The sequence below is a fragment of the Molothrus aeneus genome, chromosome 1 (assembly GCF_037042795.1).
Source record: "Molothrus aeneus isolate 106 chromosome 1, BPBGC_Maene_1.0, whole genome shotgun sequence".
Taxonomy (NCBI): Eukaryota; Metazoa; Chordata; class Aves; order Passeriformes; family Icteridae; genus Molothrus; species Molothrus aeneus.
In genome coordinates, this window is record NC_089646.1 from 112749773 (window position 1) to 112772354 (window position 22582).

A 22582-nucleotide genomic window follows, 5' to 3' on the forward strand; every position below is an offset into this window, starting at 1 on the left:
TTACAGGTAAGGTTAAGGAATATATTTTAGAAACACAGACTTTCTGAGATACTTCAGCTCCATTGCTGGCAGGGTTGCTTTGCTGGTTACTCACCTTCCTAATCAATAGGTGGCTACAAAAGGGTGAATTGTCCAGTTCCTACTTTTAACAAGGAGATATCCAGATAGCTCTGCTCTGTTAGTCCTCTCTCTGCTAAAATATTCAAAATATTCATAACTCTGTACATTCACAATGAACAGTTCAACTTCTCTGAATATCTAAAGTGTCTCACAACCCCTGGAACAAGAGTTCCAGATAAAAAATGTAATTTTCCTTACTTTTGAAGAAGCGATGCAACAGCGCAGAAAGTAAGGGGAAGTGTAACTATTCCCACCAAACAGCAATGCTGTTCTCCATTCTTTGAAGCACCTTGTGGACTCTACATTAATCATCAGTGACAGAAGCCCAAACCACTTGGTTTCACCTGTATCTAACTCAGAAAAGGTACCCCTTCTATTGAGATACGGATTTAGCCAAACTGATCTATTCTTTTGCAATTCTGTGCTTGGATCAATCCAATTTGCTCTTCCTTGGTCTGACCCAGATGCCACTCCATAACCTACAGATGGTTCATTGTACTGTATCCCATCTGTTAAATAAAACACAGTAATGAGAATACATCACTCCAATATTCCTCACTTTACTTTGGTTTCCATTCTAATCCTGAACACAGCTGAAGGTCCTGGTCCTTTCAGTGGTCCATGACAAAATTGTCTAAGAGAAGACCTCTTCATTCTGCTTCTCACAGAAGATGGATATAACAGAGCTTCTATGCCCAAAATGTGTCAGATTCAAACTTGAATGTATGGAACAGAGATCTCCCAGCTTCAATGCTCACTTCTACCACACATTGTTGTTTGCTATGATTAGCTTGTGATAAAAAGATTCATCTTTTTTTAAGGTAGCTTAGCTACCAGTGGAAACACCACAGCAGTACATTCCTAAATTAAAAATCAAATCATGTTGTTAACATATAAATGATCAAGACTTCAAGGAGTGAGATCTGTTTTGAAAGACTTACTAAGTTTAGCATACTATGCTTCAACACTACAACACATAGAGTAGATACTGTTAAAATAACCCTAATAAATTTGAACTAACAACACAGAAATATTAATAGTGTTCATGTGTAAAGAAAATTCTTTCTATTTTACTGAAAGTTGGGATTCTTTAGGGCATATAGTTATATGAAATAAATGTAAGTTTGATACATAAATCATTGTGTATACCTGGAAGAAAAGTCTGTTCTCTGAAAATTCAGAGCAGTGCAAGAGAATTTTTAGTTATTTTACTAAGAAAAAAAATTCCAAACCCCAGCTTGTCTCTTAAGATAATATCTTTCTAAAAATATACATTCTTATGCAGAAAGGTGGTCCTATTTATCAGGAGAAGATGGATGATAACAACAATAGCAAGTTTTCTTGATGAAATCTTGGCTTTTCTGAAATTAAGAGATTTTTTTGGCATTGAATTCCATGAAGAAAGATTTCAATGCCTGAAATGTAGAAGAGAGAAATTTTCATGCTTTATTGAATCTAATTGGTGGTTGAAACTCTTTGTTTTGCTTTTCATTTATTTTATTCTCTACTTTTGTGAAACACAAGTTACAGAATAAGAAAAGGCTAACAAATGCTCTAGAACCAATCAATGTTATGAAATTAATAATAATACAAAATGAGCATGTAAGCTTATGTAGTGTCTTTCATGTAGAAGTATCCCAAGGCACTTCGTAACAGAAACTCAATAAGGAGTGCAAAAGTGCTTTGTCAGATAGGATAAGCCAGGGGAAAAGGGGAAATTAATTAATCATGGATTTAAATTTCTCAGCCAACACAGCATTTAGAACCTTGTTCAGAAAAGACAGTGGTTCCAATATCTGTATCCAGGGAACACAACAGACTATTTCAGTCTTTAATTCTTGAGGAATGTTCAATAGTTTTCCCACAATAATATGGGTATGACTAACAGGGATGCAGTCCAATGGCTGCATTTCCAAAGAGCAGTCCCTGCCTCTCTCCCTCTACTTTTTCATGGACAAGTAGATCCATAAAAGTTGATCACCTGACTTGTGTGCCAGTCACTTGACTGTGGAGATACCCAACATGCAATTTGGTACAGCAGAAATTATAAATGCCAAGTTAAGGGCTGGATAATGCTTTTCTGTGCTGTTTAGCTCACTGTTTTAAACTGATGCCTGTTTCCTTATGGAGGAGGTCCACATCTCTGACAGAGCGATCTGCTGCACAGTAGTTCCTAAAACAGCATGTGTTTCACAGGGTAAAATAAAGTTGCTTGGGAAAACTATAGCAATCGATAATACAAAAATCACAGCTTCCCTGATGTTGCAGAAACTTGCACATCCTCTATTTTTCAAACATTTTTCTCTTAGGAACACATGGACCATCCCTTTTTTTGGATGGCTGCCTCTTCGGATTAATGCATCCTTCTGGTGCATAAATTAGCGATGCACAGAGGAAAAAAGGAGAAGCACTAAATCTCAGGAAACTGAAGCCATACAAAAAAATGAGATTCACAGCAGAGCTGAATGGGTGACTCACCATGAATAATTTATCCAAAAAGTTAGCTTACACTTCTGTTCATGGAGTTGCTATAAGAAGCTTATAATTTCCTCAGTTTTATTATAAAACAAAACCTTAAAATATTGTATGTCTTCACTGCAAATAACTTCCTGTAAATATTTCATGTCCTATTTTAAGAGATTGGGCATTTTTGGTTGATCAAATAAATCACACAATGATGTTTCTGTTCCCAAGATGGATGAACCCACAAGCACATATTTTGGATGCCTGCTGTGATTAAGCAAGCAGCTCAGTAATGTGATGAAAAGTGAGTGTAGGGAATATAAGTTCATTTACAAAAAACTCCAAAGATTTTTTTTTCAGTATTTACACTGAAGCTGTAGTGAATTGTAATTCTGATTAATAACTCTAGGAATTTGTAGGTACCTCTAAATATTTTCTTTCTTGAAGAATTGGTACAGAATAATCTGCCAGTCTTTCCAGAGTTTAATCTAAGCTTTTGGATCAGTTATTAGGATTTGGTGCGTGCACAGGTGAATTAAAGTAGTTATGTTGAAATTTTACGAGATATTTGCAGTCTGAAATATCCTTGTGTAGTTCGAGGTTTTGAGTGGGTTGAAATTCTTTGTGCAAGCTTGAGAAATCCTCCCTGCTACTTCCATAAATTATGAAACCTCAACAAATCTCAAGGAAGAACGAGCCATTAGTGCATTTAGAATTTACAGGAGTATACAGATCAGTTTTATAAAAGCCATCTAATAAAATATATTAATATCTCTTGGAATGTTCAGATATTGAAATGCTATAACACATATGACAGGAAAAAGAAGACTGAAGAGCTGAAGATTCACCAGAAATTATTTTGTTGTGTGCCCTGACACCGGCTGAAAATAAAGACAACATACCAGAATCCTGCCCACTTCACATTACGTTTGATTACGCTTGCATAATTACTGCTAACATTTTGCTTTAGTTTTTTGTATATCTAAAAAGTGAACTTGCATAAATTATTCTTTTTTAGATCTATTCTAAAGCTTTACAAAATGCATTTGCTTGATTCTTTATTTTATAGCAGTAGCAGTGGTATAAAATTGTCAATATGATTAGAAAATAAAACTGAAAAAATAAACGATGCAAGTTCTTACCTGAGCTCTTGAGCTATGGAGTCCACTTGAACTGTTAATAAAAGCAGGAAAGAATTAATTAGTTTACACTTCCAGACTTGTGCTTTCTGCAGCCTTGCACCTGCCTATCTGTAATGACAGAGGAGTGGCTATCAAAACACAGGTGGTTATTTCATGCTAACCACAGGATTGTAGCTACTAGTGACAAATGCTGAATGAAGGTGTAATTGTCACAGTTATTTTAGGATGCATGAAACCTGGAGTATGATGTTCAGTGGAACAATAAGGAAAACAATGAAAATAAAAGACCCTTGTTTTTCCTGAAAATAGATTGCAAAATCTCCAATTTTCAGAATTTAAATCAGTTTGGGAATTGCAAGGGCCGGTGTTTACAAATTCCTGCCCTCACAGGAGTATACAGCATATTGACAAGGCCAACAGGTGTCTGTAAGGATTACTCATAGTGCAGAGGCAACTTTTGTTGTTTCCACTTCTGGGGAAAATGTTCTTGATATATTAGTTGCTATAAGAGTGTATGCACATGTGTAAAACTTGGAGAAAAAAAATCCCATAAGTTTTAAAATTGTGTTATTAGCCTTTTGAGTCAAAAGGTATGAAACCCCTGTTAATTAACTACAACTGAAGTTTGCTCTGCCAGCCAAACTCTATTAACTCACAGTCCTGACCAACAGAGAAGACATGCCTTAATGCTGGGGTGTGAATAACTTCCCTAATCAGAGACTTTCCAGGTTCTCTGTTTGGTACTTTTGAAATATATATGTATTTTATATTAATTTCACTGATCACCAGTGAGGGTTGTATCAAAATTTTGATATGACAATGATAATGTTTTTTAGAAAGGTTTGTCTGTATTTATCCCCTTATCTGCAGTCAGTCTGCAGTGCTTCAATGCTTTTCCTCCGTCTTTCCCTGAGTGAAGTTTAGCACTTTTTGCCCCTTTGATCATTTGAAAATAGAGAAGTAATGCCAAACCACTCTAATCTTGCATTCTAACCATAACTTGAACCTAAAGACACAATATTAGCAATTCAAATTAGTGACTTGTGACAACAAATAGAAGTAGTCTGTTTTGCACAATCTTTAGAATCAACAATTCTCATTAAAATTAGAGTGAAGGATGGGTGCTTTGTGCCTCTGAAAATAGTCATAAGCAAAAATGTTCACAGGGTAGGAAAAACTTTGACATTTATTTTTAAGTATATCCATTTTTCACTTGTTATCAAGAGTCACAAAAACTTTTATGAATTAAAATAAAAAGTTGTTTTCCTGGAAGGGCTGTACTGCTAGTCAGTCATGTTTTTCCAGATGTTGAGATCATTAAGGGCCTGTTTATCTCTCTGTACTGCATTTCCATCTGTTCCTTACAAAAAGAGAGTAATATCTGGGAAATACAACTATGCCATAACTTTGCAAATGAAACATGAGCACCAATGCTTCAAAAAACCCCACAAGATTCTCTTCTGCCACATACACCTGCAGCTTTTGATTAAAGAAAATTTACCTCTGCACCATTTACACAACTATTTTATAGATAATTAATGGCAATAGACAGAAAAAATATTCAGGTGGCTGAGACAAAGTTTTGATATACAATTTTTTAAAGTATCCATTCAATGTTGTCAACTCAACTCACTGTGGAAAATAATTTTGGAGTTTTTTGGTTTTGTGGGGTTTTTTTTTGGTTTTGGGTTTTTTGGTTGGTGGTGGTGGTGGTTTTGTTTGTTTTGCATAATAAAAAGTGTAGCCTTTATTGTCTTTGAAAAATAACTCCAAGAAAATAGCATCAGTAGATTTTTTTGGCTTTTCTTTAGACCATAGCTTATAACATTGCGCCTCTTAATGCCAGCAGTCTGTGTCCTGTCCTGATTAAAAAAAGCAGCCGTAAGGAAGCTCCAGAGTCTCTCAGTGCACATTAAGGACTGTGCACAGGAACTATGATATTTCATGGTGTTCTGGGCACAGGGTCGTGGAGTGTGCTTTCTAACTCACCCTTGGTTCCTTTGGAGCGTGTGCGCAGCTTTTTATTTTCCCCATCTGCATCCATCTGCAATATTAACACAAGGTCTTTAATTCATACCTTTTGCCATTGAGAAAAAAAACAAAAAAACAACTCTCCAATACTTTTTTTTTCACATTTCCAAAGGCCAGACAGTAATAGGAAAAAAAAAGAATAATCATGCCTTATTAATCTTGTCAAAGAGATAAAAAGCCATCTGTGAATATCTAGTAAATACCTATGAGATACCTTTAATGATGCAGATTTGTTTAATAAAGTGATAGTTATGAGTGACTCTGTAAGGTTTAATTATGAGGTCTACAGGTGTTAGCTGAAGGCATAAAGTTAGAAAGAGTAATGCTGCATGAATGCTGCTTTCAGCATCCACCTCCTGAAACAAAAGGTCCCAGAAAGCTGCCATGACTACAGGAACTCTGCATTTTTATTGTAACTGAGGCACAGCTCCATAGATATTTTGGAACCTGCATTTCTTACAACTTCGTCCTTAAGGCATGAAACCTTCTTGCTTGGCAATGCATAACTATAGATGTACAGCTTTGAAATTCTTCAACACTTAATCAACTACTTGGAAGAGACAGTGAGTTATGGATTTATAGATTTTTTGGGAGGATGTAGTGTCCACATTTGTATTTTATATTAAATAAAACCAAACCCAAACAATTAAAAACCCCAGAACCCCCCAAAAGTCAGCTGATGTCATAAGTTTTCTAACTGCAATAAGAGAATTCTTTCAAGATCAGCTGTTCTCACTACACTTTTGGCTACATCTGAACCCAAATTGGAAATATGCACCTTCTGGTCTTGGATGTGGCCCAGACACATAATTATAGGGGTAGGCTTTCAATCCAGGGATTTTATTGCAAACCCCTGAAATTCAAAGGGATTAAGATTTCATGTTGTGGTGTGGAGAACTGCAGTGACATATAGCAGATTGTACAACAGTGCAATTTTGACCATGTCCAGGGAGGCAAACTCCTTTCTAAAAGTAACACTTTATACATAAGAAAGACTCTATCACCAGGAATTTTTTTCTAAGCAAAATTTTGGGGACTATGGAATTTTTCTTCAGTCTCTGAAGGAAGCTTGCTATCTGTCTTTACTTGAATCTCAGTTTCCCTGTTTGTAAAATGGTGATCATAAATACATTGTAGACAAAGCAATTCCCATGAGCTTCTGCAGATCAGTTTGCAGACACCAGTGTCTGATTTATGAAACTGTGTTGGGCGATAGGTAAATATGGAGACCAGAAGTTGCCAGGCATCTCTCCCTGAAAAATGTCACAAGATAAATACTGATGTCAACAGAGGATCCTGTCAATTATTTCACTTTTTCTTTCTGAGGATCTGCTGAACTGCACTGGACTGAGGAATGATGCAAGAAGTCCTGTTTGTGCCTTTTTCCATTTATAGAGTCTGAAGATCTGAGTATGCTTTATTTTTAGCTCAATATGACTCAGATTACTGAGATGTTTCGAAGGTCTTATCTGAAAGAACATTGCAGAATATTACAAAATTGACCTGAGAAATAAAGAGTAAAGTCAGCCTTTCTAGGAGATAAAAAGCATTTCTCTAATTTCCTGGGGTTTATTTGTTTTTATATATGTTTGAACATTATAAGCAGATATTGGAATCAAATTACCAGTTTGAAAGAGAGAACACAAACATTTGAAAAGGGTATTCATGGACTTGAAGAAGTTTAATTCTAGAACACAGGTTAGTGATGTCTGAAATGAAAATATAAACTGATGGAAATGCACATCAAAGCCAGAAAATTATACCTTTTCTCTGTTTAAATTTACATCTGATATTGATTATTAGCAGGGAAAAACATGAGGAGCTTCTGTTTATGTAGTGGGGCTGATGGCAGCCTTTACTTGTTACTATCCTTAAAAGCTGGAGTTTTTGCAATGTGACTGCAATGGTAATGGGAAACATGGCTCTGTTCTCTGATGCTGAGTTGTGATTGAAGGCACTGACCTGCCATAGACTTATAATAGGGGAGCAGGTGTGGCAATGATGGACTTTAATTTCCTTTAATAAACCTTTTATGTGCCACACTTTTACTGCCATTCTATGCTCTCCAAGGTCCTGCACATAATAGGTTCATTACTTTTGATTACTATAGTCTATTGAGACAAACAACTCCAGAACACACTATATATTATGTTCAGTTAAACCAATATAGACTATTTATCCACTGTGCATTATTTCACCTGCAACTCTACAGACAAAATTAACAACAGCTCCTGTAAGCTAAAACTATTAAAACCACTGGTACTCCTTTGTCATCATTTCATAATAAATACCACACCAATCACAGTGCTGCTCTTTTAATTATGAAACAAAAAGCGCCCAATGCTACTACTGAACAGCAGTTACTTTGGTCTAAACAGCAGGTTGCATTGTGATGAATATTTAAAAACTGCACAAAGAGTGAAAACCAATGATAAAATCAATGCAGGTGATTTTTCAACTGATTTTCTTTCCTTGTAAAAGTTTCGCACTATGAGATATCTTTATATCAACTCAAACCTATAATTTATAAGACAGTTTAGCCTGGTGCATATACATATCAAAATAATCATCATGTCTGGATTGCACAAAAGACACCTTAACTTACAAAATAGTCCTATGCGTTAACTTGAATTACAAAAGTAACTGCATGAAACTGAAATCTCTAAACTGTGTCAGCAAAATAAAAACCCTTCTCTTGCTCAAAATTTAAATGTCTTATCTTTGGAGTTTGACAGTTCTTTTAGAGACGGCCTGATACTGATACAAAGTGAACGAAGTGTCTCACTTCTGTTTTTCATCTGTGTAGTGAGAATTTTACATGAAATCACATCAAAGGATGGTCAGCAAGAAGCATTCAAACTTTCAAATCACCCATGGAACAACAAAAGGATTGAATTCTGAGAAATTCTAGCCAACATTGTTAGAGGTACTTGTTATGAAGGTGTTAATTTGAGACATGTATCATTACTGTTGTGACTGTAAAGGTTGGATGGATTCTGGAAGGTGCTTCATGCTGTCAAAGCAGGGGGACGGTCACCCTCCCTCACACTACATGTGTTGTCTTGAGTCAGGAATCCATAAGGGGTAAATAGAATGGTCATGTCTGCACAAAATCCTCACACAATATCTCACTGTTAATTTTTTTTAGCCATCAGGACCATGGGGATAATGAAATGTTTGCCAGGAAAATTTTATTGGGGGTTATAGTCCCATAATTTTTAAGGACAAGCTTTATAAAAATAATGGCCAGTGAATAGTGGAACTAAGTCCACTTAATCTTTTATAGCTAGATTCTTTGATTTGATGGATTTTAAACTCATCTAAACATTCTCTTTTCAAAATTAGTTGAAGCTAGCTAATGGACTCTGAAGGAATTAGTGGGAAATACACAGTCAGAAACACAAGGACAGAGGTGTAGCATCTCTGCAGTCCCAAATCATTAAGCAAGTAGGCTAAGAAATAAATACTCTCTGCTTCAGTTATATTCCATTTCTGTGATCTCAAAATTTACTGAAGAGATTGATGTTGAATTATTTTCTGAACACATGTTCCAATAAATCCCCTGAGGTTTATGAATGCCCTCTGCCTGACTTTGTGAATTTCATTCTGGTCTTTCTTCCACTTTTCCTTCAATATTGATTGAGAGTGTAAGTCAACAACTAGATCACAGAAAACTGACTGGAGTCACTGACAATACCCCAAATTCTGCTTGGCTGAAAATGTAAAAATTTACTTTTTAACTGCTACAGGATATTCATGTTTCTCCAGATTAATTTACTTGTCCAATAGCAGCAATCATACTTTCTGAGCAAACTATTTCAGAGTTCCTGGCTGCAGGAACCAAATGGTACTTCTTTTGTTTTTACATCCCACTGCAGTTAACAGACTCAAGAGCAGCACCTGGAAATACTTCCCCGAGTGAGAGAATCAGGATTTGGCTCTGAGTTTGGCTTTTTGTGTGCCTGGAGTCTGTCTGTGCACATGTGCATGTAGTGATTTTATAATAGGATCCAAGAATATGACTAACAGCTGAAAATAGGGCATGTGCAATAAATTATAATAACGACAACAATAATAATAGCAACTATTTCAGTTTACTTGCATATTTTTTATTTTGAATTTCAGAAACTGAATTGACACTACTATCTGGGTAGGATAGTTTTACACCACATTACTGTGAAATAAACTATGGCTTAGGGAAGCCAGTGCTGCTGACATAGGTAAAAGTGAAATGCATCTCCTGGAAAGAGCTCATGTAAGAGCTATGCAGTTTTTAATTTCCATTGTAATCTTCACACAAACATGGCTTTCCTGGAGTGGGTTTCACACTGCTGGAGTGTCAGTCTGTTTCCTTTTGCAAAACTAGCTAGAGCAATAAAAATCACCAGTTCATCTAGAGATAAAGAGTATAAGATTTATCATTGCACTGTGAGTTTCTGACAGAAAGTTATACCTGATTTTTAAAATTAAATTCAGGGAATCATTTCACTGGGACAAACTGTACCTGATTTTGGTAAAGGAGGTCAGGAAAAAGAATCATTTTCTCTACTTTTTTTAATTTGTGAATTACCGAAGTTAGTATTGAGATAACAGCTATGTCTGTCACAAGCTTGGTGAACTCAGTCAGAAGAAAAAAACCCGCTGATTTTTAAAGCACACAAATCCATTCTTAAATCTCCAACACAAGCCAAAGACTTAAAAGATGAAGTCAGATTCTGCTAAGGACAATGAACAGGACTGTGCTATACTGTGTCCCAAGGTGACAGGGCACTCTATGTACTTCTCTCTACAGTAAATAATTCTCCCTACAGTAAAACCCTCAGAGCAAGATTTTCAGTGGTTTTGATACTTATATTTCGATATTTCTTTTCACTAACTCATGTAAGATTTTACCACAAAAAAAGAGAATAAAGTCATAGAGAAAAAAAATTTTAATAATCTGAAGGCAAGATTTCCTATAGCCCACCCAGAGGAGCAGATCACTATTTCTCTGAATGTCTATATGTGTGCTGACTAAATCTTTCTCTTAGTCTATGATAACATTTTTAATATGAATTTCTAATCTTACACTGACAGTGAGAAGTATAGTGAGAGAAAGAAATGAAGAGAACACATATAACAGCTTCTAGAAAAAGTTATGTATTTTCATTGCTGGCCGTAAAAATAATCCAGAATCCAAATACAATTTTTTTTAGGAACATTGCTTGCAATGCGGTTAAAGTTTCTTGCTCTTCTTTTTTTTTTCCTTTCTTTTTTTTTTTTTTAATAATATGTTGATGACAAGAAACAAAAAATATTTAGAAATATATTCCTAAAGACTATCACTAAAATTATGCCCTTTTTAGTGATTTTGACTATTCTTAACCAAGGAGTCATCACATCTTTATTTTTGAAAATTTTGCTTTAGCTTGCTCAAAGATGTGCCTGATTTCTCTAGGAAAAAGTTGAATGACATGGAAATAATTGGTTCAGCTCAATTAATTTCTTGGGAATTAAAATAAGTACATTTACTAAATGCAAACTTTAGAGCATGTTTATAACACATATAAATCATCAACAATTTGGCACTTTTTACTGTGATTGAATGGTGTACTCGTTTGTGAGAAGTAGATTTTTTATATTGAATTCACTACTTGAAAAATGCAGAGATAAAATAAGCCTTAGATCAGAGGCAAGCTTGACCAGCTTTGTAATGAGGATGATTTATTTTGATTTTCACTTCTGATTTCTGAGTTGTCACTGCTGTTGTATACTTCATCCATGCAACTTTGCACAACTGGCCATGCTGAATATAAACCAAAGCCATATGTTTATGTCCTTTTGCCAAACGACTACAGCAAATAGTTCTATTATTCCCTTAGGTAACCGACATGTGCCAAGTATTTCTATTAGTCTTCTTTACCAAGGCTTTAGAGGGCAGAGTCACAGCTTCATAAAATTAAGGGGCAACTGCCAGTTTTTAAATTCAGAGAAAAATTATATAGTATACTAAGCTGAAATGCAGCTCAGACCAGGCTACTTTTTTGGAGGTTTTTCTCCCTAGATTAATATTTTTTCTGTAGTTCAAGGTGTTGTCACTATTTCCTGTGCTATTATACATTAAACATAATTATTTAGAAGAAAGAGTCAGTAAAAAATAAAAGCTTTGATGCTTTGAGGTCTTTCTAAATACACTAAAGTTTTAGCCCACCCAACTGCTATATAGTTAAAAAAGACCCAAACCAATAAACCTTACACATATATATATAAAAAATCACCAATAAGTTATGAATAATTAATTTTAAATTTAACCAGTGCACTGTGAAATATATTTTCATTCTTGGAGTAATAAAGATTCAAAGATACTTGTGTTACTGACAGTATGTATGGCTAAAAAAGTGTAGTTCACAAACTTAGGAGTTAGAATTTCTATGCATTTACAAAATTTCTCATCTCTTCTACTGTTTAGTACTGCTATATCTGACTGTTGAAGACTTAAACCAGCAGATATTATGCAAGAAAAGTGATCCTAGTGCATGAGGCACGACACATGAAACCACATAGTATTCTACTACTAATATATAGACATATTTCTACTCAAATAAAATTTTGTAAATAAATTATCCCACCTTTGCGTGTTTCCAGGTGAAAATATGTGCAGATTCCAAAGGACCAAATTTGTCACACAGCCCAAGATGCCTTGCCTGATTTAACAGATAATCCTCAAATTCATTCTCTAGAAAAAACAGACAAAGAAAGAAAAACAAAACCAACAAAACACAAAAGCCCAGCTATACTAAATAAAACACAGGTGAAACGAGACACTCTTTAAATCAAATGGGTAAATAATCCTGGCGCAATATTTTCTTCAGCGGTTTTACAAAGATAGGGTGTAGAGGCATCGATGGTGCTTCTAAAAGGCATAATGAATATGGTTTTTTTCTTTTCTTATAGTAATTTCTTTACATCATTATTTCCCTCTTGTGAAATAGACCTGCTCTAAGAAAAGTTTTTCATCTTGTGTGGACAAAAATCTACCATTTCTATATGTAGAAATCCTTAGTCAAATATTTTAATTGCATCAGAACCCCTTTGACTGAGTGGGATGGTTCAGTTCATGATGTAAAATAACTGAGAAGCATTCTGAAATATTTTAAAAGCAGAAGAAAACCCCTCCATTCTATTTTTTCTGCCTTCAAATATTAAAATTTAAAGTTTGGCAGGCTGAGAATGTTCTCAGCTTAAGCCAAATTAAGGAAATCTTTGACATTTCTCCATGCTGAATTTTTATTCCTTTTTGTGAGGGACTTTATGCTAAATCAACAGTGACAGCAGAGGAAGTAGAGCTGCAGAAGTCTACATCTGAGTGTACAACACCGAGATCCTTGTTTTCAGAAATACTGAATACCCAAACCCTCCTAACACTTAAAGTTCTAGGTACCTGCAACCTGGAAGAATCTGACAATGAGCAGTTATTCAGGGCAAGTTTTATTTAGAGGTTGCTCCTAACAGTAGTGACCAAAACATTAAAATTTTGCTCAGTTGCAACTTCGGAGGTCTGTTTCACATATCATCCTGTGTATTTTGTAAAATCAATCTAGTCATTGAAGATATTCCAATTATGGCAAAGTTTGCAAATAAACTTTCAGAACTTTAACTGTTCTTTTAATGATATCTAATGATGTCTTTTTCAACAAAATTTTGAACGTTACAGTTCTGAAATTGCAAAGGCTCATTCCAAACAGATTCTCAGGGAAACTGGAGTTTCTTGAGTGACTAATTTCTGCTTGTGTCCCAATAGATAGGATGCTGGTTTCATCCCATCAAGTACTTTTAATTATAATCAGTACACTTTGATCAAATAATGAAACAGGCAACAGATGTAAGATGATAAAGAAGGGAGAAAACCCAGAGCAAACCATCCCAATACCAAAAGGATTCTTAAAGCTTTTTTTGAAACTACATTTTACTTGAAAGAGATTATGTTTTTCCTCAGAGACCCATTTTCCTGTTATTCTATTTCAACATTCATAATACAAACTCAAAACCACAAAAGAAGTCTCAAAGCCTTCTACCTTCCTCTTCCTCTTTGTTCAAAACACACTAACCTAAAACAAAAGACCGCTGAGAATAACTACAGTGGTGAGCAAAGCTTTCGAAAGACTTAAACTTAGCGGATTTTTGTCTAAAAATTCTAGCAACTTAAGTATTTATTAACAATATATTTTTCCTTTATTTTCTCAAAGATTGCCAATAAAGAACTAAATCACATAAGGGAGTAGCTGCAACCCCTTTGAGTTCCCTGATGTCAAACTCATTAGCATCCGAATAACCACACAGCAGCACATCATCTGCACAATTGCAATTTTTTACTACTTTTAATAGCGTTTCTCAAAGGGCTCATTTTCAACTTTCTTCAGTGGTTAGTTGGTTCTCTGGGGAAAAGGAGCTTCCTGACGCTCACAGCTTCCACTCAACAACCAGGCCGTTTGCTGTCAGCAGCATCAGCCCTCTGCCCTAACCCCATCTGCTGTCTCTCTGCATCCTAAGGGACCGAGAGTTAAGACAGCACAGCTGAGATCCACTTGGAAAAGTGCACAAAGGACAGGGAAAAACATACTAAACTTTGCACATTTAGCTTTACATAATAAGCTAGTGTATTGAAAGTCCTCCTTATAAGAAAAGGAGTTTGAGCTGGGATGAGTCTGGGGGGCAGTTTTTAAAATAGTACTGAAGAACTACATGCAACAGTGGCAAAACACAAAAACCTGCACCCTTCTGCTGTGTTTAAACACAGCAGAAGTTGCTAGTGGTTAGTAAGTTTAAGTGTGCTGGGTTTGATTTCCTTCACATTACAGGGTGCTGGCTGCCATTCAGGTGATTCGTGGGTGAGTACCCGCATTCGAAGATAGGGTGTCTCATAAAAAGACTAACACCATGTCATGCATCTGTCATGCTACAAACAGGGTCTGCCGGATTATGCTGTGTCATGGGATGTGACATGCCCTTAATGTAACATAAACTGTGCGTCACCCCTGTCCTCACTCCAAGAAGTAAGTTATATTTCAAATATAAATGTTGGGATCTGATAGTTCAGGTAGCAGAAAAAGACTTGGAGCTGATTTTACAAGAATATCAAGGCTTTATACCGAGTCTATTTAGGAAGTTTTATGAGTTATAAAATCGATCATGGGCCAAATTTTGAGGTATTGCAAGAACAAAAATCTGCAATACCAACTGGAGAAAATAAGATCTCAGACACAAGAGCCCACAAAGTACATCAAACCAGGTTGTTGGTGGCTTTGATGATAAGATCATTGTTGATAGAAATGAGGCAGAGCTAACTTATTTATTTGTCAATCAAGGTTCCTTGGTGGGGGTCACTCCCCTCGGGTCCACATGTATCTTCATTTCACCCAATCTATTCATAGCTTGCATTAACTTATTTCTCTTTTTTAATCAAGAATTCAAAACAATTTACAGGCACTAAATTATGCTTACACTTCAACTGTCTATGTGTCTGAACAGTATTTTTTATTCTAGAAGGTGAAGGCTACTTGCCTATAAAGAAAGCTTCCATCCTTTTCAACCATCATCTCAATTCAACTAGAATAATAAACTTTATAAACCCACAAAGATGGAATATATGAGTTGCTTGATTTGTCAGTGTAATTGTTCAGTGAAGTCACCTGGAGCCTTTGCAATTCATTCCTTGGTTTATAGCCATTTCCAGTGCTACATGATTTTGTACTGACTCTGAAGTGCCAGCCTACTGAGATCCATGAGTCATACCAGGATACTGATGTGAATGACAGTTTAGGTCCTGATCCTCTACATCAGATGTTGGTGACAAATCCCTTCAAACAGCTATTTTGATTGACCCATCGTCTGTGGGTAAAAGTCCACTCATTCAGGTCAGATTACCAGAGCTCCTGGGGATTTTAAAATGAGAAAAGACATATTGTAGAACAAAAAAATTATCTCATCAGAAGTCCCAAGTTGTTTTCTCTATCAGAATTTCGATACTCAAAGCTGCACTATATTTGTGAAAGATCCCAAAACTTTTTTAAGCATAATAGATTCCATTTCCAACAGGTTAATTTGATTTTCTCTCATTTACCACATCTTTGGTTGATATACTGCAAATGCGGGAATGAATCATGGCTTCAGTTTGTGATTTGTTAACTCAGAATAAAAGTAATGTCTAAGAAACAAAATCCAATGCGCTCACCATTATGATCCCTGAACATTTCTTGTGGTTCTACAGTGACAGTGAATTATCTTTCCCAAGACAAAATGATGCAGTGTATTTAGTATTTGAGAAAATAACATGTGAAAGAAAGATACCATTACAAATAAATAAAGATAACTCTGGACTTCAGTAAGATCTTTATCCTGCACAGTCTGAAGTCTGTGACTTTACATTAAGTTCTGCACAAGCCTCGGGGAGATCCTGAAGTACATGTAAAATGTTCAGCTCATGAGTAGCTGAATTTCAACACCTACACGCTCCCTGCAAGAAATCTGCAGGACTCTACTTGGAAGCATTTTCTTTTTTTTGTGTATGATTTGAGCTTCAGAAAGGAGTTTCCTTGGGGCAGAGTACTCGTCTTTACCCTTGTTTCATTTAGTACAAAGTACACAGGAAGCAGGATTATTTCTGTTTCAACAATTGCATTTTCTTTCTCAACTTTAATGCTAAACTTTATCTTATTTTGTTCTACCCTGAGATGAACAGAAGGCCATGTTAGCAGTGTGAGACAGGCTGGTAAACCAGGCAGTTGCCCTTCTAGTACCTCTAAAAAACTTCACTTCCACTTATCCTCTCTTTTAAACAGGGCTGTAACTCCAAAGCCAAGATCATATTTCACCAAGCAGAGGAGTTTAACTTTCACCTGATTTAAGCAACAAACTATCCCTCAAAGATGCCAGAGGCTTTGCTGTAATTAACATAACTGCATTTAGATGCTATTCATGACCGATAATTCCAACACCTTGTGAAAAAAAAAAAAAGGTTGCAAGCTGTAAACATTATAAACATATTCAAATAAGCTTAACGCAATCTGCCATGCTTATTTCTGCCTAGATCATGGACCAGCGAAATGGTTAATGCAAATGGATTTATAATTTGCTTTGGGGGGCCAGTTTCTTCTCCTTATTTATTAGCCCAGCTGATGGGGCAGATTTGATGAGGCACTTCTGGAATAATTGAGTCATCACACAAAGAAGGCTGCTAGCATTCAGAGTGGTTTTATCAGCAGCAAGCAGGCCTGATTACTGACAATTACACTCTGATCCGGTGATGGAGGAGAAAGAGCCAACGAGTGGGAAATGTCCGTGTTTCTATCCAGGAATAATTTCTACATTCATTTTACATGCTAAGTGTTTCCTATCTCTGCATAATAAACTGTAAACAGGAATAGATGGCACAATGTCCCTTAATATTTCCTGGTAATGAAGACACAAATGTACAGTGAGTGCTGATAAATATAGATGAAACATAAGCTATTCTCTGAGTCGGTATTGTTACCTTTAGAATAAATGCATTTTGGTGGTAAAAGCATAATCATAGCTAATGCAAAAAAATGACAGAAGATTGAAGCTGTCCTTGTAACTACACAGAAACTTTGTAAAAGTCCTGTTAATCACGACTGCTCTAGAGGCTCATAAGCTGAAGGTGATATACTGGGAAGAACATCATTTTGTTTCTCAATAGTCAACTATGTAGGAACTCTTTTGCTTCGACACACTAAAGGAGAGCAACAGCAGTGACCTCCATTAACACTTCAGGGATAGAGCACATCTCAATGCTAAACTGAAAAACAATGGAGCTGGTCCTAGAAGACATCTTCACCATGATAAATTCTCATTTCCCTCTCATCAGCTTTAAGACAGTGTTCATAATGAATAATAGAGCTAGACCATAGATTTCATGAGTTGTGTTCAGCAATACATTATTTCCTTTAGAACATTATTTTTATAGCAATTTAGGTGCTGTAAAATGACAGTTATTAACAAAATTCTGCAAGCAGAACTTTGAAAAACTGTTTCTTCAGGAGAAAAAAAAATGGGGGAAAACATGAAAACAGACATAGTGGACAGTTGAAAAGTAATTTTGTGTTTGTCGATGGGCAATTATAGATTCAACTAGAAAAAGTTAATGTCCTATTCTAGGGAGAGTTTTCCTTTTTAAGAGTTGATCAGGCATGAAACACTGAATAATAAACTTTTGCATGCTTGTTTATTCCTTTTCCTCTTCTTAAACTAAATTCCTTTCCTCTTCTTCTTGTTTATTCCTTCCTCTTCTTAATTTATAGCTTCAAAAGAGCTAAAAGTTATTCTCTGCTCGCCGACAGTAACTATGGCAACTATGTTTCATTAAAGTAGCCACTTAACTTCAAGGCTTGTGTTACAATGATATGCATTATTTGGAGTAAAACCACTCCATAACAACCTTATGATTTCAGAGTAATTTTAAAAGAAAGTTCAAAGAGTATGCGTCGTTGACTCTGGAACACAGGGTTTGTTTTCTTCTAAAACATGTTTACTCTTTTCCAGCCAAGATAACTTTCCCTGTGGAGTCATCTCTGTTGTGAGGCACTGCATGGGGAGACCGCTGCTGCCTTCAGCAAGAGATGGCCACGCTCTGCTCATGGAAGAGCTGCCCAGTAGTGGCAGGATTGAGGCCAGCAGGAGATGCCTGAGCACACAGATCAGCAGAACCAAGATCAGCGAAACTATGTGGGTTTAATTACTCTGTTACCGCCCTCTTCCGTGGCAGGAGGGTCCTGCTCTGGTTCTGATGTTTGCTGCGCACCTCCTGTTTAGCTGCCACTGCTACAGTCCTTCTACTGTACCTGTTTTTACATTTAGTTAGGAATTTATGGGTTTCAAGGGCAACCCATTTATGGGATGCTGTTATGGTTGCACTGGATCTCTGTAGAAGTTCTGAAGCTGGTTAGGTTTAGTAAAAGTGGTCACTTCTCAAACACAAGCATAACCTAAGTTCCTCTATTCACTCCCTGTGATTTTTGACTGTTCCAGCCATATTATTTTAGAAATATTTTAATAGTCAGAATTGGTACATCAAATTCTGGGGAAAACTGTTGCTAAATAGCTGACTGGACATTTTCTGACATGGAATCAAAAGGAACAATAAACCTAAAAACGCAATCTACTTTTATTAAAAGAAATATAAAACTACCACTCTGCTATCCTGTGCATTCATCTTGCCCTTTCTGAACAAGTTCTCTTCATTAGGCATGACAGGCATGTCCCAGGAAAGGGAAAGTCACACAAAGGGAAGAAGTGTGCCTTCCCTCAACATGCAAATCACATATGTTCATTAACTTCAAGAGTGCCATGTGAAGTACAGTCTGCCACCATTTAAAAGACTTGTAATGACCCTAACTGCTAAAGATAATGAGGCCTTTCTTACACTATTGCATTGCCCTGAAGATCTTAGGAACATGTTGAAAAGCACAGGGAAAAAACCTCCAAGAATAAAACCACCTTGCAAATCAAAGTAAAAATTGACTAATACTTGTCAGATACAAAAATGTGCATGTCAAAAGTTCCTTGGGACAGATTTCTTATGCAAAAAGTTTTGCTCATCATATGTTTGCATCAGGTAAATCAAGCAAGGAAAAGCATGTTCAATTTATTCAAACTTATGAAATGAGATCTGCATCACCAGGAGTGGTGGTTCAAATTCTCTTTTCAGAACCTTTTATGATTCTAAAGTGAGACAAAGATTATTTCCTGAAATGACACCTGTCTTCTGTCGTAGGCATAAATAGAAAGCACCATGATTGAGCAAATAACTGGGAAAAAGGGATTCTAGAATTCTCTTCCTGCCTCTGCCACTGATCTGTTCTGTGCCCCTCAGCAAGTCTTTTCACCTGTCAGCTAAATGAGCATAACAACATAGAGTGCTGTAAAGTGCTTTTGTGCATTTCTAAACACACTTTAATGTAGCAAATATTATTTTCATCATCATGGATTCATCAGTTCAGCAGTAGCTCATTTAACTTCCTCTGAAACTCAACTTGAAATGTTTCCTCTTTCACTGCAGGTTTTTTTACAAAAAAACCCAAAAACCAACAAAAAACCAAAGAAAAACAAAAAAACCCAAACAAAAGAACCCAAATAAAACAAAAAAAAACCCAACCAAACAAAAACCCCCAAAACAAACAAACAAACAAAAAGAAATATAAAAGGACAACAGTGAGAAGGATGGCTACTAAAAAAACATATGGTGAACAGCAAAATAATTTAAAACACATTTCCTTTCTCTTCTCTCCTAATATCTTAGGCAATCTGGATATAACTGTAAACTTTACACATCAGACCCTTATCATAAAAATCTGTTTGTATTCCTGTATAGAGAAACATTCTCAGAGAAAATATCTTTAACTATTTTCCTTTGAATATTTTTGGTCTCATTGCTGAAAATGTCAATAAGGTGTGTGTGTATATATATATTTACTTATGAGTGTATATGAATATATATGTGTGTGTGAGTGTAAATATATACATTTCTGTGTATATAAATTTATTTACATGTTTGTGGTAACATTAAGTTCAAATATCACACACAACAAGCGCTGTGCTTAATTTAAAATAATTTGAAAGAGGAAAGTTTGTTTCAATATGAATCCTCAGATGTGTGATAAAAAATGACCAGTGGCACTGAGTTAAGAATAACACTACAGGAACATATCTCTGTAGTACTATTTTATATTAGAAAAATAATAGTAATAATTCTATTGCAGCAAACTGGACTATGGCAAGACGAAAAAATGATCCTGTGGAAAGATGTCTTGCAAACTTTGTCACTTAAAACTCAGTTACCCTTCAGATTCCCTAGTGTAAGCCTGGTTGCATTGAAAACAACCAGGACACTCTAGTGGACCTCAATAGTAGAAGCTATCTGCAAGTGAAAGGACTCACACACACTCAGTGTTAATCACACAGGTATACAAATACACACTCCTGGTCAGAAGGTCTGACAAAGTGAGGTGATCAAAACTATTTTGCATGTGACAGCTGTAAACAATAAACAGCAGTTTAGGACTTCCAAGAGCACTAAATGAAATTTTGTTATTTTAGGTGATAATTATTTCATTCTTGATAAGTAGGCCTTAATCAGGTGTCTGTGTGCAATAGTCTGGTTTGTTGTTTGGGGTCTGATTAAATCATGGGCTCTGTGTCTTGAGTTGGTACCTCAACTGCCAAAGTGCGTGCAGAAAAAGGGATGGGCTGAGGGGTGGTTTTTGTGCTCAGGGCATAATCCTTTTTTTTCTCTTTTTATTTTCATATGGTGTGCTTACCTATTCAGGAGACAGATTTTTACTTTCTTTTGAAGAGGTCTGATCATTTTGCATCAGAACTGTGTTCTGACACAAGAAGTTGTAGCTGTGACTTTTAAATAACCAGCCTCACTAAAGACTCTATTATGGCAACCTACAGCCTTAAATCATTTTGACAGTGCATTCTCTGCACTGCCCATGTACTTGGAGGCTGTCCTCAAAACACTGAAAGCTGGGACAGTGTTCATGGTTAAGAAAAGTCCAGAAGCAGCCAAACAGGTGGGCACTTCTTTCAGAAAAGGCCTTTTTAGATAGCAGACCTTTTGTACACTGGTTCTGTCCTAGGCTCCTTTCAGGGGCTACACCTGAGAGAGAAAGTGAATTATCAATGACATTTTTTTAAAGAATCAGTGGTTTAACACTAATTTCTAATCAGATCCTACAGAAAGGAACAGCTCGCATGGCAGCTGTACTTTTCCCAGGGTTAATTACCTTTCACTGCTCTCTACTAATGAGTCAGCTGTTCCTGTCATCACACAACTACACTGTGTTCATCTGTAGCTCTAGCTGTGGACAAACACAGTAGCTAGAGCCCTGTTTACATATTGGCGAGGTTTGTTGTGCAAAGAATTTGCAAAGCAATTTAAAAAAAAAGAAATACTTAAAACTCCTTCCAATCCCATATTTTTTTCATGGAAAAAACATTGCTTTTTGGGCAAACACCATGTTCTCCACGTTACTAAATGCATCAACAGGAGTAGGAATCTAAGGATATAAAAGCTAATGAAAGGGGGGTTTTTTGCAATATTGCATAATAGTTTGTATCAGGAAGATAAGATCCTTGTAGCCATCTAGTTTATCTTACCTGATTGTTGAGTGAGGATATTTATTTATAGCTTGCTGATCTAAAAACTAGAAAACTTCTTTGTAAAATATTGGTTTAAGTAGTATAAGTGATAATAGCACAAGAATTAATGCAGTTAGAGAAAGAGTTTGTATTATTTTATGTGACAAATTTTAATAAGACAATGATTTAAGACTTTCAGTAAACTGTTCATGTTTTGTATGTAATTCCAACAGGTAATTCAATAGCAAGTAAATAGAACACATAATCTCCAGCTAGGTTGAAGAAGATGTATTTTTTCTCACCATATAAGATAAAGAGTAGATCTCACTACTGGTTATTTCAGCTTTCTTGTGGGAGGCTACAAAGACTATGGCTAAAGACAGGCATAGTGACAGCTCTTCCAAAATTCAAGTCCTGTTTGAGTCAACATTCAGAAAATGTTTTTCATATAACTGAGGGTGGGACTCTAAACTGGTGCATTTTTATAAAATGTTTTTTGCTGAAAATATCTCTGTGGAGGTTACCCTGATCTGGGGAGATTTCCTCAGTGTAAGATCTGCAGGTGTTAGCAGAGAAAGCAAATTTTCACTAGACACCAAAGGGACAACATACACACACGTCATGTGAGTACACGTCATGTGAGGGTGAGCTCAGCTACCTGCAGTTCCATCTGCAACAGGCCTGTGTAT

General features: G+C 36.0%; 1 protein-coding gene across 2 annotated transcripts in view; it reads right to left on the reverse strand.

Moving 5' to 3' along the window:
- ST18 (ST18 C2H2C-type zinc finger transcription factor) overlaps positions 1 to 22582 on the reverse strand; it is a 169403-nt gene that overhangs the window by 62790 nt on the left and 84031 nt on the right. Inside the window, exons 3-5 of one of the 2 annotated variants that reach the window (XM_066563087.1) lie at positions 12365 to 12471; positions 5715 to 5769; positions 3726 to 3756 (exon numbers count right to left, since the gene is read on the reverse strand). In XM_066563087.1, coding sequence (XP_066419184.1) covers positions 3726 to 3756; positions 5715 to 5769; positions 12365 to 12471 — 193 coding nt within the window. The remainder of the gene's footprint in view (positions 1 to 3725; positions 3757 to 5714; positions 5770 to 12364; positions 12472 to 22582) is intronic. The other variant, XM_066563079.1, reaches the window with a different exon arrangement.